Genomic DNA, 18,209 nt, shown 5'->3' with positions numbered 1-18,209 from the left:
TTTTCATTACCAGTGTAACTCTTTTATGAGTGGCTGATAACAGAAAAAGAACACCAGTTTGGTATTTCCCTCTGAAAAGGAATAAATATATTTTATGATTGTCCTACAGCTTACAAAATCTTGGGGGCACAGTCACTTATCTGTTCAGGTGTAGAAAATCACTATTACAGATATAAAAAAGATATGCCACACTAGGAGCTACAGAACACTGAAATGATCAGGATAGTGCTGGAATTTTTAACAAGAACATCCTGTTGTATTCTTTTATTTAGGGCTATTTTAAATGCTAGCACAGTTTCTAAGCACATGCTATATATAGAAGGAGGCACAGGTCCTATTGCTCATCCCAGTTATCCTTCACAGTCAATGAATTTTACAGGTATTTAAAGAATTATAAATTATAATTATATATTTATTATTATATATTTATATATTATATAATTATAGTTGCTGGTTAAAAACATATGTTTTGAAAATTCTGGGCTGTAAAATTGATCTTACAAAATACAGATGAAGTGTGGTATTCCACTTTCAACTTCTTGCAATGTGGTGATTGTTTTCTGTCACGGAGTTACAGCCAAAAAAAAAAAAGCAGGGAGGTAATTTCTGTTTGTACTTATCTGTACAGAAGGAATCACCCTAGGAGTAGCACTTCAAGCTAAGCTGCCCAAGCACTGTTTGCTCGTGGGAGAATGTGCTGCATTCCCTGTACCCCGGTTAACTTTGCATAAACACCTGTGACTCCTGTTTGGGGGCTGGGTAAGACCCCCACGGTGTTCTCTGCAAGGGCAGGGCTGAATTTGTGGTGTCATTGTGGAAGTTCAGAAAAACTCCTAAACTTTAGCTCTTCAGAAATCTTAATGTGAGAGCCTGAACAAAGGAATTTCAGTGTCTCTAGCTCTAATAATCTGTCCCTTGTAAGGGGTCCTTCACAGTAATGGCACTATTTGGGGAACCGTACTCTTCCTGGCACAGTTGCACTGCCATTGATACCACAACTAAGACAAGAATTCAAACATTAATTCTAATTGTTTTTAAGTGAGCCATTGACAGTTTAATCTGCTACAGAGTGTCCCTGCTACTTTTCCCAGCAAAGAATGTAGAATATAAAGGGCTTTTATACTCCCCTGCATCGTATGATTTCTTTCCAGTATTTGTTGTGGGTCTATATTATTATTGCTGCTTTAAGTAAAGGGATGGGACCACGGTTGGGCTAAAAAGTATTTATTGCTCAGATAAACATCAGTATCAGAGGCTGTGAGATTTAAGAGAGCAAGCAGTTGGCCATAGCACAAAGTAGTCACAGGTTCTTTGTTACAAGACAATATATAACTTTTTAATCCAATGGACAGTTGCCATAGGGTTTATTTTGCTTTTCTAACCTATCACCTTTACTTCTACTGCAATGCAGATACTTTTATCCAATGGGCTACTATTACACATACACACATATGCTTCAATTAGAACATCTAAACTCTTAGCTTACTCTATACAATTACACCCCTGCATTATAAAGCCTTCACCATCTTATCAATACCATTTTTTACTTACTTAAGGCATATTTTTACCTACAACTACAGAAACATATGTTTATAATTCTTCTGCTTAATGTCTGTGTATTTTATTTTTACATCAACCCAAGCTTCTCCCAAGGCTGCACATCAAACCCTCCTGTGTCTGTGGAAGTTTCTATTTTTCCATTTCCCACGTGTCTACATTGTTACAATGCCTGATTGTGTGTGTGTTACGCCTGTGTGCGTTACGCCTGTGTGCGTTACGTCTGTGTTATGTCTGTGTGCGTTATGTCTGTGTGTTACTGTGTGCATTACGTCGGTGTGCGTTACATCGGTGTGCGTTACGTCGGTGTGAGTTACATCGGTGTGCGTTACGTCTGTGTGTTAATGTCTCTGTGTGTTAATGCCTGTGTGCGTTATGCCTGTGTGCGTTATGCCTGTGTTATGTCTGTGTGCGTTACGTCTGTGTGTTACTGTGTGCGTTACGTCCGTGTGCGTTACGTCCATGTGCGTTACGTCCGTGCGTTATGCCTGTGTGCGTTATGCCTGTGTGCGTTATGCCTGTGTGCGTTACGCCTGTGTGCGTTACGTCCGTGTGTGTTACGTCCACGTGTGTTAATGTCTGTGTGCGTTACGCCTGTGTGTTACTGTGTGCGTTATGTCGGTGTGCGTTATGTCGGTGTGCGTTACATCCGTGTGTTAATGTCTCTGTGTGTTAATGTCTCTGTGTGTTAATGCCTGTGTGCGTTATGCCTGTGTTATGTCTGTGTGCGTTATGTCTGTGTGTTACTGTGTGCGTTACGTCCGTGTGCGTTACGTCCGTGTGTGTTACGTCCGTGTGTTAATGCCTGTGTGTGTTATGCCTGTGTGCGTTACTGCGTGTGTTAATGTCCGTGTGCATTACATCCGTGTGCATTATGTCCATGTGCGTTACATCTGTGTTACGTCCGTGTGCGTTACGTCCGTGTGTTAATGCCTGTGTGCGTTATGCCTGTGTGCGTTACGCCTGTGTGCGTTACTGCGTGTGTTAATGTCCGTGTGCGTTACGTCCGTGTGTTAATGCCTGTGTGCGTTATGCCTGTGTGCGTTACGCCTGTGTTATGTCTGTGTGTGTTATGTCTGTGTGTTACTGTGTGCGTTACGTCCGTGTGCGTTACGTCCGTGTGCGTTATGTCCGTGTGCGTTACGTCCGTATGTTAATGCCTGTGTGCGTTATGCCTGTGTGTGTTATGCCTGTGTGCGTTACGCCTGTGTGCGTTACTGCGTGTGTTAATGTCCGTGTGCATTACATCCGTGTGCATTATGTCCATGTGCATTACACCTGTGTTACGTCCGTGTGCGTTACGTCCGTGTGCATTAGGTCTGTGTGCGTTACGTCTGTGTTTGAGCATGTCGAAGTGGTGCAAATGCTATTTGTAAATGCTATCAAAGCGTAAGTAAGGCCTGTGACATCCACTTTTATTCCCCCCCCACCAGACCGAGCCTGAAATTATAGAAGAAACCAACATTGACCGCGTCAACGAGCCGCGGAATTACGGCAGGGCCCGTCAGGCCAAGGGCCACTCGGAGACGTCGACACTGAGCTCGCAGCCGTCCATCGACGAGGTGCGGCAGCAGATGCACATGCTGCTGGAGGAGGCCTTCAGCCTGGCCTCTGCTGGCCATGGGGGCCAGCCCCGGCAGGACGCCTACGGCTCAGCCCCACACCTGCCCTACTCCGAGGTGGTGACCAGTGCCCCTGGCACCATGAGCCGGCCACGGGCGGGCGTGCAGTGGGTGCCCACCTACAGGCCGGAAATGTACCAGTACAGCTTGCCAAGGCCCGTAAGTGGAGCTTCTCTTTGCCACACTGTAATGTCAGAAGGGTGCTTCTGTTCTGAGCCACATTTTTTTTTTTTTAAAGTAGTCCCATTTAGGTGCTTAAAACCAGAAAATAAGTATGTGTAGGATGACGTGTATATATACATCTACATGTGTGCTTGCCTAGACACCAACCTTTGCAGTTGGGCAACACACATACACCATGAAAGACTCGGTATCTATTTCAGCAGCAAAGTTGTCTTGTCTATGTTGTACTAAGATTTAAAAGAATAGGCTGCAGAATAGGCTGAAGATTTAAAATAGGCTGTTCAGCAGATCCCAAACTGTTGGAACCCTGGCTGCTGAGAATTTTAAACTTTCTGTGCTGATAGGCACTGATCCCCAAGAGAACACTGTGTTTCACCTGAAGCTGTAGAGAAAGCTTCCAAAATTAAATGATAGCGCTAAGGTTATAAGTGTATTGTTTGAATAGAAGTGTGTAATATCACATAGTAGAAAACTGAGAGTTTTAGAATGTAGAAATGTATTTAAAACAAGATAGATGTTTTAAGGCTAGTCCTTAAGACTAGATAGACCTTTAGAAGCTAATCCTTCTTCTTCACCTTCTTTTTCATGGGTTTATGTAGTATTATGTAATTAGATAAAAAGGTCCACATTATGAACCACAGATACATAGTTATTAAGTTAAAAGTAAAAATATTTTAGGTATCATTTCTTAATCAAACAGTTTATCCTTAAAAAGCCCTGTAGAGAGAGAAATATGACTCCATTTTTAGTTGTTAGAGTGAAGTGCTGTACAACTCCAAACTTGTTTGCACATCTCCTTCTGCTCAGGTAATGGATATTAGGAAGCAATGTGGTTTTATGGATTAATTATGGTGACATCTGGGTAGGGAACACCAACTCTTCTGCATCACTGGAAAGGTTCAGCACTGAAGAGCAATATGAAATGTGGGCTGTAATTAGTAATCTTGCACTTACAGCTATTGGCTTGGGTCTCTAGAGAAGAAATCTAGAGAAGATTTAATTCCACAGGTCTCTTAGTTGACCTTATAACTGACTTTATCCTTAATTTTCTACCCTCAAGCAGCAGCTAACACGTCCTCACCTTGCAGAAGTAATACATGAATTAGGAACTTAAACCCAAGGGTGGAAATTGTTAATGGAATTTTGTAGGGGTCTAGACAGCAGTGACACTAGCACTGTGCACACCCTCACGTGAGAAACTGCCCCTGAATTCCCACATATGGTAATGTGAAACTCAACAATATATTTTCTTTTGTGTCAGATACAAATCTAACCAGAGGTGATTGCTTTCAAATAAGAAATAGCCCATCTAACAATATCAATGTGACAAATTGTTCATTTTAAGGCCTTTTTTTGGTCAGAATATTTTTTTAAAGAATATATTTCAAATTGAGTCCCGAACTCTGGCTAGAATAAGAGGATAATGTGGAAAAATGTCCTCCGTTCAAAATCACCCTTACCATGACTTCCTTGACAATAAAAAATGCATTTAGGGATGCTGCTTCTGAACTATTCTGAACACAGCTGAAAGCCAGTGGCATTGCCTGCAAAGGTTCAGGTTGGTGCTATTTAAATCATGCTAAGGTTATTTCTGGCACTTTGAAATTGGTCCAGTGAAATTCGTACAGCATATAATCATTTTTTATGGTTAGAATTCAATTAAAAGCTTAAGAGACAGCTAATAGGGAGTCAAATTACCTTGACACTTCAAAGAATCCTTCTAAAATGAAATTAAAAATACTATATGGTGAGAGGTTTTTAAAAAATATAATAGCCACTCTTCTCATGGTGAATGATTAACTGTTGTCTTTCTAAGACTTATTACTTTCCTAAATCATCCGCCTGTTTGGGACCTTTTGCTTATCTTTCTGGCATTCTGAAGACAGAGTTAAATAGCTAAATTCCCTGAAGATAGTTGATTGCCAGAGAGGAGGATAGGCACAGACTGCTGGGCTTTGGATAAGGGCTGGTAATTCATAGTTTTCTGCATATCAGTTTCATGAATATGCACTGTGCTTCAACCACCCCATTTCCTGGTTTGTTCTCATGGGCATGGAGGGTTGGAATTGAAAATATCCCCAGCTTTGGGGATGAGAGGTACCTGTGCACTGGGATGTTTGTTACCTCTGTAAACCAAGAATTAGTCATTTTTTCCCTTTCTTAAAATTCAGATCTGAGTGGCAATTAGAAGTCAACATCAACAATGCTGTTACAATTCAAAACACTGAGCATTTTGAAAATGAAAATTTCATCTTTGAAATCTCAAGGGCATTTTGTCTGCTTAGATGGAGCAAGTGCAGAGGGGTCCAGAGCCACTCTTTAGTTCTGTGTTGCTTTTGGTGTCCTCCAAATTGTGGATCTTTATTTTTTTGTAATCAACTTCTTGGATAGTCCCACCATCAATCATTTGTGTATCTCTCCAGAGTGTGCACACATTTTTTTTGTTCCTTTTCCATTTTCTTCTCCCTTTTGAGGCCTTCTGCGTGTTTTTTATTTGTTTGGTTGGGTTTTTCTGTACATGCTGCCATTAATACTGAAATTATCTGTAGCTCTTGTGAGGGAATGCCTGTTTGCCAACCTGCCTGTTGAGTGACCTGTGAAAAGAGGATTCCTCCACACAGGGCTCATGCCTTCTCCTGGCAGAGGAAAGACAGTGGAATACAAACTCTCCCTGTTGTTCTGGAACTTCCAAAACATGGGTAACACTTGGCTGAGTCCTTGGCACCCAGCTGGTGTGCTATGACTGGAGGATGGAGTTAAAGGGTTGAACGTGTGACACCAGCCCAACCGCCAGCTCCGTGCCTTGGTTGATCTTGTTTGGAAATTTGCTTTGGAAATGTGCTCAGCTGAGTCAAGTGAGAGCTAAGAACAGAGAAGAAAACCTTCTCCCATCACATGGCTGGACCAGTTTCCATCTCTCCTCTTTAGTGCTCTGGAAAGAGGAGTGAGAGTCACAGAGCTCTGGGTCCCAAGGTGAGAGCTAGCACCACAAACAGGCACTGATGACCAGCACTTACAGCCTGAGTGACTGGTAAAGCATCCCTGTCCTCAGAGCTCCCCTTCATTTAACAGGGGTAAAGTGGGAGTATTTTACCAAAATTCAGCCACTTTCAATAACAGCTGCTCAATATGAAACAGGACAGCTATAAGGGCAAAACCAAATCAATAAATTTGCATTATTCCTGGACTGCAATTTAATAAACAAATAAGTTAAATCATTCCATGAGTTCACAAGGACACTGGCCTTTTAATTCCTATGGTGAGATGTAAGGAGATGGATATTTCTGTAATTAGAAGGCAACATAGAATACTTTCACCCAGGACCAATCTGTAAGTGCAAGGTGGTAAAAATATTTAAATATTTGAACTAGGGAAATATAGCCTTAAAACTAACTGCAAAGTTTCTGCTTTGGACATTAGTTATTTTGTGCTGGCCTGTGAACACAGGCTTGGGTTTGTTCAGCCTGGAGAAGAGACAGCTCCAGGGAAAGTTTAGAGCACCTTCCAGTACCTAAAGGAACTGCAAGAGAGCTGGAGAAGGGCTTTTTACAAGGGCAAGTAAAGTGGGAATGCCTTTGAACTGAGAGAGGGCAGGGTTAGATTTGATATGGGCAAGGAATTCTGGACTGTAAGGGTGGTGAGGCACTGGAGTAGGCTGCCCAAAAATTTGTGTATGGCCCATCCATGGCCAGGCAGGATGGGGCTTTGAACAATCTGGTCTAGTGGAAGGAGTCCCTGTCTGCTGCAAGGGGCTTGGGCCTAGATAATCTTTAAGGTGCCTTCCAAACCAGTCTGTGATTTACTTTTCTACATCCTGACAGGTGTTACCTTGGGCTCCCGTGGTTTGTAGGAGACAATGGTGTCTGCTGGTGGCTGGACTTTATCCTCCAGAGGATTTATTGCCCTTGGCCCAATGGCTGCTAAACTGCACTTCCTACTTTTAAAAATTATTTATTGGTTTGCTTTTTAAATTGTCAGTGTTCTAGCCACAGCAGACTCCTTCACTGGCATTTCTTACTGAAAGGGAGGCACAGGGCCTGCTCTCTGCTACCTGTGCAGTCTGTCCTGGGTCTCAGGTGGGATTGCTTCTGCCTGATTTATAGCCTTTGTGTTACAGACTCTCTCATTTTTCATAAAATAGAGTTTGGAACCCATGCAGAATGTTTTCCTTAAGATTTTTGTCTTTTGTTCTTTTTTTGGCTTTTGTTTTTTTTTTTTGTTTTTGTCTGGTTGGATTTTTTGTTTTCTAAAAACCAAGAGATCATTTAAAAAAGATAAATATTTGAAAAGTAAAATTAGGCAAGTCTGTGAAATCAGCTGGGTTATGTTTTCTGTTTGTTGTTTTCCTCTCTGACTCGTTTCACAGTGGTGAAGTGACTTTAATTCTACAATCAGGCCCATTGGCCAAGAGCCTAAGGGCTCATAAAAATCTTTAACAGGCATCTGTGGTAAAACTTTGGCTTCATTTACACTCTTCTTTCCCATTTATATGTTGCCTGCAGGAAAACACTGATGCCCCAACCCATTAGAGAAACTCTAGAAATTTCACTGGAGTTCCTTCCCACAACCAGGTTGGGGTTGGTGTGTGGCAGCTCAGGGTAACAAGGACTGACTCCTGTCCCTGCTGGACAAACAGTTCCTCAGCATGGTGGAGCAGATCTTTTTACAGGATTTTTCACTTTAACAGGATTCTCTCTGCCCAGCCATTAGCAAAATATTGCCACTCACTCAAAATTGCTCATCTCCCGTGTAAGCAGCAAAATAAAGACTTAGATTTTCTATTTTATCTTTTTCCCCAAAATTTCCAGTGCAAGTCACAGCATATTTGTGAACTGTGATCCCTTAAAGTACCTAATACCTCCTTTGATGTCCATATTCCAAAGCACAACACACAAGAGAAACCCCAAATCTACCTCTGAGTCTCTGCCTACCCTGCTAAACAGAGTCTGGAGTCGCTTTCCACTCCCAAACATTATCCCATGTGCTGTTCCTTTAAAACAGGGGGAATAAAAAGGATTTCATGCTTGGCACAAATGCATGCTGAGAGCAAGATGTGGGATGAAAGGCTTGTGGAGCCAGAAGGGAGAGTTCAGGCAGCCTGTGAGGGCACTGCCAGCTTTTGAGATGCAGAAGAGGCACTGCAGACCATTCCACATCCAGCACTATCAGGAGAAATATAATTGAGGTTTTCTTTGGTGCAAATAACATTTGTTTTTTCCTTACAGTTCTTTCATTAAAAATCAGAATTTCTGACCCCTGGCTAAGAAATGTAGCAGTGTCTTTTTAGACTTTTTTTTTTCCTCCCACTTAAATGTAGAAATGCTTTAAATATCATGGTAGCATGGTGAAAGTAAATATTAGGAGACTTTGTAGGTGGCATGCAGGAAAAAATTATTTTCAAAGACATGCCTTTGAGGGTTTCTAACCTGCTTTAAAAGGGGTGGCAGTGAGAGGACAGAGAAAGATGCTGGGTCTGTACTGCTTTTCCCTTGGAGACACATCAAAAATCAATTTAATAAGTTACCTTTCCTTTTTGTTGACCTAGTTTTGTAGGTATTTGAGAATGAAGGCATTTGGAATATGGTTTAAATGTGTAATTTTACAAGATGATTACAGAAAGACAGCGTTTTCTGATATATAGTGTGGGATTTATATTGCCAAATTCCAATCTAAATGTAGGTGGTAAGTCTGAAATAATCATGTAAATCCTGTAGCCTCTTTCTCTGGGCAGGAGACAGAGTGTGACTCATCCCATGTGTTTTAATTTGCTTTTAACTTTCACTGCTGTTTGTGAAGGAGTTTCTCTGGGTAAACCAGATTCCTCTTGTTTAGAGGACCAAAGTCCCACCACTGGACCCCTTTTTTATTTTTCAAAATGCCAGTGTCTTAACAGTGTTCAGCCTTCCCCAATTTTTTTATTTGTAATTCCTCTGATTTTATCTTTATTCCCATGCATTGCTTTGAAGCATCGTCATGCAAACCACAACTGAAAAAAAGTCACAACTAAATAATAAAACAGAAAGCAATAGGAAAACAAAACCCTCACCCATGATGTAGTGAAGCATCTAGTGAGATATCATTCCTCTATGTGTATTTGAAAAATTATGGCCGCTAATCTATAGCAGTGCAAAGGATTTAGGAGGAAAATTTTGTCCTTCATGTCATTTCTTGGGTGCCCTGAGTTTCATGAACTTAGTTACTCCTCCTTCACATGTATTGGTGATGAAATTCAGAATTACTGCAGGCAAGCTGCTTAATTTTGTGATTTTGTGGGTGGGCTAGGTGTTCCTCTGGATCAGTCTGCCTTTTCAGAACTGTTTGAGGTCCTTGTTGCTGTTTTGGAAAGTTACAGAATTTGGGGGTTTTTGGGGAAAATTTTCTTTTCATCGCTTGAAGGCTGAAAGGAAGAGGTTGAAATATGGGTTGCTCACAGGAGGCTTCACTGCAGTACGCCTTGCTCTGAGGGTTCTTTCTGAAACTTTGAAATGCTTTTTTCCTTGCGAAAGTGAAAATACTCAGGTCTTTTCCCCATGATCCAGAGCAGTTGTTGAGTCTCACATAATCACAACAGATCTGCTTTGCCAGCAGGTTACAAATTTCACAGAGACAGTGTTTAATATGTTTTATTTTAATTCAACTTCATCTTGTCTCAGAGCTAATTTCCAGACTTTCTTCCACATTCAAAAATCACCAAAGCACTGTAAATTCCCAAATAAATGTGATTATTGTTGATGCCACAAAAAATTAGCTTCCAGTTGACTGGCATACAGAGCAAGTATTTAATTTCTGATTTTGTTTTGTTTTTCAATTTGACTGAGATCTACTGGTGTTTCAGAAAATATGTATTTTTCTCTGTTACAGGCTTATAGATTTTCTCAGCTTCCTGAGATGGTAATGGGTTCTCCTCCCCCTCCTGTCCCTCCCAGAACGGGTCCTGTGGCTGTTGCCTCTCTCAGGAGGTATTTATCTGTTATTTTATTTTAGGCATGGTCTCTAAAACCCACTGTCATAATAAGAACTGGGGCAAACCCTCAAGGGGCACTTAAAAAGATACATTCCTGAAATTAGACACATGTTGGTTTTGTTTCATTTTAACACAAAATGAAATAACAATGAGTGTTCTGTTAGCCAGTCTGTGTTAATAAATTTAGGAACTGCAGTCTCTTGTTTGCTTTAAAGCATACTTTGCCTCAGTTCTCATAATGGTGTGCTGGATTGAGGCAGATAATTCACACCATCGTTCTCCTGCTTTCCTGGACTTGCAACATTTCCAAAGACCTCAGCACTTCCCAAGTGCAGTAATGTTATTTACCACAGTGGCCTCCTACTGTATGATACTATGTCATGTACACTGTTGTGACTGTCTGTAGACTGTGGTGGTGAATTAATTATGGTAAAGCTCTGGTGAATTATGGTAAAGCTCTGGTGAATTTATGGTAAAGCTCTGGTTTTAGTGTTGAGTTTCACAGGCATTTGTTTGAAGCAGCAAGCAGAGGCCCTATACGATGCTTTGGTAAAAAGAGCAACCAGGGTAGAAGGCTTGCTAGAAGGGTTGCAAACTTCTCCAGACTTCTCCAAACTTCTGCTGTGCAGTTGTTTTCCAGGCTTCTGTCATGCCAGAGCAAAGTTGGGCAGATTGCTCCTCTCTGGCTTGTCCTGCTGGAGGTGATAGGTGTGTGTGTGTGGCTACAAATCACATCTGTAGCTCAGAATGACAAAAATTTATATTTTCTTTTTCTTTCTGAACACACAGGTCTACATCAGATATTGGCAGCAAAGTGAGAATGCCTGAGTCCAGTGGAGCAGATCAAGCCCAGCACCACGATCAGACACCTTTTGCACCGGGTTCGAGAGCTCCCATGTCTGTCGGTCCACTCGATCAATCTGCTTTTCACTCAGGTGACAAAAGTGGGCAGATTCAACTTTGAGAGCTTTACAAGTTATTTTGGATAGAAATGAAAGTATGGGATATAGCAAATAAGGATGATTATTTGGAGAAAGACTGTATTAGGTTGGGTTTTTCCTGGTGCAGCTGAAGGAGCCCTCCAGAGGATGGCCTGTCCCTTTGTAAGTGCAGCACCAGCTGCATCCTGAAATACTCATCCTGCAGCACCACCAGGAAATGGCCTTTTCTGAAGGTAGGATGCAGCAGTAATGTCCCAGATGTCCTGTGTTCAAGGACTCTGAATTGATAAAACCCAGTAAAACTCTTCATCTGTACAGCACAATGCAGCAGAATTTTTAGGGAGGATATAGAAGGTGTTGGTAGCAAAATAAGTTGCAGTATTGGGACAGCTGTGTGACTTGTTTGTGTTCCACTTTGTACCAAGCAAGCAAAGTGGGAGAGACAGGCAATGGGGGAGAAATGAGTTAGATCCTTGCAATATTTTGTCAGTCAAGAATACTGATCCAAGTGTTTGAAAACTTTTTTAAGGCTCCCTATTTGCTCTTGAGAAACTTTACCCCTACTCTTGTCACAACAGTGGGCTACTGAGGAAGGCAAATTGAAGGTACATGGCCCCTTCCCTTCAAAACACAAGGCAGTGGTGCTTTTGCACAGCCAAAGGTAATCTGTTAGCTCTTCACCCTTCCTGTTGTGAAGAATAAAGTTTCTGCCTAAAATTTGTTTTGGGTCTAAAAGTCCCAGTTTTACTAGTCAGTTCCCGGTCCTTTTGATATGAGTTGTATTTATAAATTAGTTGATTTAAGCATAAGATGAAATTGATATACTGTTTTGATGGTGTCTCTACAATATTTAGCTGGAAAAAAAATACTTCAAATGGCTTTTTATTGACAAAATGTGTTTTCTTGAAGAAAAGAGCTTCCAATATTCAAAAGAATTTTCCATTAGTTCAAACATTTGAAATTAGTAGTTTGTTAGATATTGCTCTGTTAACCTCCCAGAAAAAATTCTTTCTTAGCTTCTTCAGAAGTAATAGAGAATTATCTGCATTGTCTTTGATATTACTGACTAAGAATCATAATGTGGCTAAGCAAATGAGTTGTCAATTAATTAAATAGAGTAGGTTTGCAGGATCCATTCTGCTCTCACTTATTGTCACACCTTCTGCACATGGTGCAGTACCTGAAAGGAGCAGATGCTCACCCTCCCATTTCAAAACATTTCAAGCTGTGAAATGTGCCACACTACCGAGACCTCTTCTTTATGTATGCAGTAATGGGATCTCTGGGATACACTTTTTGATTGGATCCAGACATGGGGAGATTTTATTACTCTGTGTTGCTGAAGGGTGGCTGCAGTTCAGAAGAAACAAAATGATGTTGTAGAGTTTGTCAGAATAATTCTGGGAGTAGTTGAAGGAAACTTTCATATGTCAGGTGATAGAATAGGCTGCAATACAGGCAAGTAAAGACATTTGTGAGAAATGGGCAATTACAAGGTTTCTAATGTTCTGATATGAAAATAAGTTTTTATAGCCTCAATACATGAAGAAACATTGCTGCAGGTGCTGGTTTGGAATGTTAATGCCTAATCTCACTCTCATGCAGCCCAGCATCAGCTCTAAGATAAGGATGTTGCAATAATAATTTAGGATAAGGTATAATATCAGCCAATTGAATATTCATTTTGAGTAGTAGCTCCTTTTGCTGTGGTTAAATAAAAAGTGTTTTGGTGTAGAAGCCATCTACCATGTACAGGAGCAGCACTTTCTTCTCTGTAAATGTATGAAGAATGCTCATTTTCAGCCTTGCTAACTCATTTAAAATTGTGCTGTTTATCACCTGGAAGGACAAATGATTGACCACACCTCTTCTCTTAGCCCACCCTCTTCCAAACCATGGGGCTGGAGGAATTGGGATAGAGGTGGTGTGTTTCTGCTCTGGAGAAAAAAGTGCTACAAAACATATTTTACTCCTCTTCTTTTACCCCTGATTGCATCCATAGCAATTCTGGCCTGGGACTGCATGGGAGGTCATTGAGAAACTGTAAATATCTGGGTTTATGGAGACTGCTTTGGGGATGGATATCACTGGTGGACTCTTTCTATCTCTGTGCACCTGCCCATGCAATGTCCCAGCATCTGTCAGAGTAGGCAGCAGAACTTTCTTGTAGATTGTTCAGGAACAAAAAATGTGCCAGGGCTGTCAATGAGATTCTGGGGGATGGAAATTTGAAGCAGCCAGTAATTGATGCTAATTCAATTATACTCCATATGAATTTCATGGGCCTTCCCATGTCTTTGTGATTTTGTCAGCATAGTGGTATCATAGCTACTGAGAGCAATTAGTAGCAATATTCAAATGATGTGCAGTTGGAAGGGGGAGAAATTTTATTTTCTCTGCATTAATTCTACCACAGAGAATCTGCCCAGCTGGGTAATGCTACTGTGCTTCCATTCCTCAGTGAAAATGCTGGAGTTGTACTTTGTTGTGTTTTTAAAGGGTTTACTGCCCTTCTGCTTTCATGTAAATGGTGTTATTTTTGCTACCTGAAAAGTAAAATACACGTCCATGTAATATAACTGAATAAACTGAAAATCTAATAACTGATGAAGAGGATATGCAGCTGTCCCATCCAGGATTTAGGGATGAGGATTTCATGCCCTCAGTGTGATGTTAGTGATTCACTGCTGGAGTCTGTCTTTGCATGTAAAGAGACACTAGAGGAAGGAAGACTTAACTGGGCAAGAAAGTTGTTTGTAGTCTATTTTTAACTAGGTAAATACACGGAGTTATGATAGCAAAGGGAATATATCAAGGATATCTCAAGGGAAATATGCACATTAGGATGCTGGTCTTCCAGACAGCCCAGTGGATAATCTCTGTACCAAACTGTTCTCTGCATCTCTGTGGGCCACAGGAATAACCTTCCCTGAAAGCAGATGTGACCCTACCCAGAGATTTGGCTGAAACTGTGGCTCCTTCCACACAAATTGGAATGTGAAAGTGGGATTTTAATCCAGGAGGCTTCCTGGATATTCCTATGGCATGCATCTTAATCAAGAGGTGATAAGCCAGATTTGGAAATAATCAAGAAATATTTCTTTGCATTGTAGCTGTGTCATTTATGGCAGCCATAGACTGTTCTTGGCAAAGGAACTGAACAGGTAGAACCTTGGTATTTTTACAGAAGCATTGAAATTTTGTGATGGCATTGTTGAGAGTACAGCCTGTTAAACATATCAGTCACTCATTTTGGTAGGTTTTTTACCTGCACATAATACAATAATACAATATAGGTATTAATAATAATATTAATAATGTAGATATTAAGAAAGACTGGGTAAACACTGAAAAGAGAGGTGCATTACACTGAAACCCATGGTAACAACAGCTGAAAATTGAATACAAGGAGGCAAACTTAAGGAAAAAAAATCCTTTTCTCTAATGAGTCAAAGTTTTGACAAAGATCATTTGTTACAAGGATCAAATCCTAGGGAGTCTTTACCTGAAGGCTGTACCTGGTTATGAGGACAACTGCAAATCTTGCCTTCTCCAGTATTTCCCAGCATTATGAAGTTGCTCTAGTCACATGGTAGGACAAAAAAAACCCAAAAAACAATCCAAACCCAAAGCCCCAGACAAAAAACCTCAACAAATAAACAAGAAGTCCATATTTCATAAGCACTATCATCTGATTTACAACTGAAAATCTCAGCTATTAATGATGCCTACTCTTTTTTCCTTTGCCAGGAAATACGGTACCAGCAGTGTTTGCCATTCCAGCAAACCGACCTGGCTTCACCGGCTACTTCATCCCAACTCCTCCCACTGCCTACAGGAACCAAGCCTGGATGCCCTATGCTGGAGAGAATGAGTTGCCAGGGCAGTGGGCAGACTCTGTAAGCATCCTTGCTTTTCTAACCACCTGTTTTTTCCTGTGTTTTCAACAGGAGGGATTTTCAGCAATTTTTCACTGGTCGACAAAAGAGCAGAAAAGGATAATTTTTCCTTGAATGGGAATAATCTCTAGCAGTGAAAAGCCATAAAAGATGGCTTAGACATAGATACTTCAGCTGTTAATAGCATGAACCGTGAGCAAGATCTTTAGAGGGTGGAATCATTCACTAGGTTAGGGCCTGGCACCTGTTTAAAGTTGGTGGGTTAGATGTCATTCTTCTTTCCTGAAAAAGGTTAAATTTTTTAGATAGACACGTGTCAGGAGAAGGTGATGCTGCCTCTCAAGGCAGTCCTGAGCTGTTTGAAAGTTGGGGAAGCATCTTACCTTCCTGGAGGTTTCTCTCAAGACAGCCTGGCTCCCAAATCTTATCTCCCAGCATTACTGCAGCACTGCTGCACAGTGTTTCAAATCCTCCCAAAGGCTGCAGTGACAGATCATAAATTAAATAATTAATTGCACAATCCCAGACTGGAACAGATGTAATTTTTAGCCCAAAGTAAACCTACGTTTCAAAGAATTGAAGTTGAAACATCCTAAAATGAATTGCAGTAGTTTATCATGTTTGAAACAGTTTCTCAAATGTAGGGCTTTTTTTACATAAGGGAAAAAAAGATAAATTCTTCTACTTGAGCTCACATCTGGTATCTATGCAGAACCACTCTGGCTAAAAAACCTGGAAGACAGATTCAATTTCCTTGTGCAAATCGTCAACAGAACATTTTAATGAATTGCAGTTGAAATCTAAGTTGGCTTTGAGCAGATAAGCAGGAGACAGCACAGTCATATAAATGTTCCTGGGGGCAGCTTTTTTTGTTGTTCACTCTTTATTACTGCTCCCAATGCCTGTGAGGAAAACAATTCAGTATGACTTTGAGGTACAAGCCTGAATTTGAAGGCTGAACTGTCCAAAAAAAAAGAAGCTGTTCATTTGTAAGCTGAGCACACCTGCTGATGTGCCCCTGACACCTGGAGGCTTGTGATGCTCTGGTATAAATTTCCTTCTCAGAGCTGCCTTTTAAAGCATGAAAAGCTTTATTTTCATTTGTTGTTTTGGTGTTTTTTGTTTTTGTTTATTTATTTATGTGTGGTTTTAACCCTTCTTACATCTTAAGTAAGATGTAAGATCTTAAGTCCGGGAGGCCCGTTGTATCTTAGCAATGATTTTAAACTTTTTCTCTAAGGAGGAAAAAAGCCATGAAACAAATAAGGAAATTTTACTTATCTCCCATTCATTCTTTCTTCTGTATCCCTACTCTTGATTGCAGTCCTGTGGAAAAAGAGTCAGGTATCACTTGTCAAAAGTGGAGACTGAAACAAACAGGTGAAAACTGCAAACCAAGTCTCCAGCCCCCAGCTCCTTCCTCTGGAAAGTGAAGAGTATTACCCTGTTGTGGCTTTCCCTGTTTTCAGGGAGAGGGGAATGGAGAGGGATGTAAAAAACTGTCTGAAAAATAACCATGGCAATATAGAATTCAGAGGAAACAAATGTCCCTTTTCACTTACCCACGGCAGAGCTTTAAAAATTCCTTGCTAGTCAAATATTCAACCCTCCAGTGGCCTTGCAGAAGGGTTAAAAATGTAGAAACTACTGTAGTTTCTACAATGAATTTGCAAATCTGCAAAGAAATTGTCTTTATTTGAAAATCATTACTAGACGAGCTAGTAATAGCATTAGCAATATAGCACAGTCAGAAAGCCTGAATAAAAGTGAATAGCATAATGATCTGAAGTAATACTCAGATTTTCTCACTAATACTCAGGGCTTGAATTTCTGGACATGTCTTAGTTTTTGAGCCTTTAGATTATAGCTTGATCACACTTCCAAGATTTTCTTAAAATTATTGAGAACAGAGGTTTAATATCTCTAAGACTCTTCATTTTTCACACATTTCTGCTAGCCTCGAGTGTAAACAAGGGAGGAAATGGGAAATTTGACAAGAAGGAACTATTTTATAAGCACAATTACTGTAATATATTAATCTCTGAGACAAATGGTAAGTATTAAAACACTAAGTTTTGTGGGACAAGGAAACTGTATCCCCAAAGCATTTATTTTCCCAGCTGGTGGATAATGCTTAGTGAAAACAGTAACTTGGTGGCCTCTAGTGGTGTGATCACATGTTGTTCTAGTACAATCACCTTTTGAAGAGCCTGTTGTAAACTAAACAGAGGTGCCTACATCTAATGATCACTTTCATACCATACCTGCTTCCTACACTTGTCTCATCACACCATAGTGAACATGTTTGACATTCTCTTCAGCATTTGATGGATACCCAAGGCTGTGTAGAGGTCAAGCTTCAGGCATAAAGCCTTCTTCAAAATTAAGGCCTGTAGATTCCCGTTTTATAGACATTTGGAAATTACAAATACTCTCTTTTATTTGATGCATTAAAATCTTCTGAGTGCCAAAAAGATTGCCGAAAGAAATTTAATCTCTCACCGTGACTTAAGGGCCTATGTTATTGTTCTAGTTTTAGCTAACGTGGGGCTGAAATCTGTGGAGTTACAAAAATTATGAATCCTTCATGTAATTCTGTTAGACATGGCCAGAAATCCTGACACTTCTGAGCAGTCAAACATCCCTTTGAGCCTTGAATTTCCAACCTGGCACAGCTGAGCTTATCCCTGGTGTCTGGATCTAGTGAGTTTCTGTTAGGACCAGTGAGGCCAGACACTTGGCTGGCTTGGATTAGATAGAAATCAGAAATCTGCTTTTCTTTTACAGGCTTTTGGTGTACTAAAATCATGCTGTTTGTTAAAAACCAAAATACTAAGCAGAGTGCTCACTTCCACAAAAACCTTTTCCCTTGGACTTTTGGAGGTGATGATAAATGAGGACAAGCAGATGTTTGTGCTGCCACAGCTGGCACGTGCATAAATGGCACATGCCAGGACAGGCATTTGTAGGCAGAAGCTTGTGGCATTCACATTCTCTGAACAGAGAGAGACATAACTCTCTCCCAGAATTTTTCCCGGAGAAG

At 40.6% G+C, this 18,209-nt stretch overlaps 1 protein-coding gene across 5 annotated transcripts in view; it reads left to right on the top strand.

The window, feature by feature from the left end:
* KIAA1549L (KIAA1549 like) overlaps nucleotides 1–18,209 on the top strand; it is a 135,829-nt gene that overhangs the window by 109,638 nt on the left and 7,982 nt on the right. For 4 of the 5 annotated variants that reach the window (XM_071455237.1, XM_071455233.1, XM_071455232.1 and 1 more), the window contains exons 17-20: nucleotides 2,991–3,338; nucleotides 10,224–10,321; nucleotides 11,116–11,261; nucleotides 15,018–15,166. In XM_071455237.1, the coding sequence (XP_071311338.1) occupies nucleotides 2,991–3,338; nucleotides 10,224–10,321; nucleotides 11,116–11,261; nucleotides 15,018–15,166 (741 nt within the window). The remainder of the gene's footprint in view (nucleotides 1–2,990; nucleotides 3,339–10,223; nucleotides 10,322–11,115; nucleotides 11,262–15,017; nucleotides 15,167–18,209) is intronic. The other variant, XM_071455234.1, reaches the window with a different exon arrangement.

The sequence above is a fragment of the Agelaius tricolor genome, unplaced genomic scaffold (assembly GCF_023055355.1).
Source record: "Agelaius tricolor isolate 1412-34295 unplaced genomic scaffold, bAgeTri1.0.p SCAF_46, whole genome shotgun sequence".
NCBI lineage: Eukaryota > Metazoa > Chordata > Aves > Passeriformes > Icteridae > Agelaius > Agelaius tricolor.
This window is presented reverse-complemented; position numbering and strand designations above follow the sequence as displayed.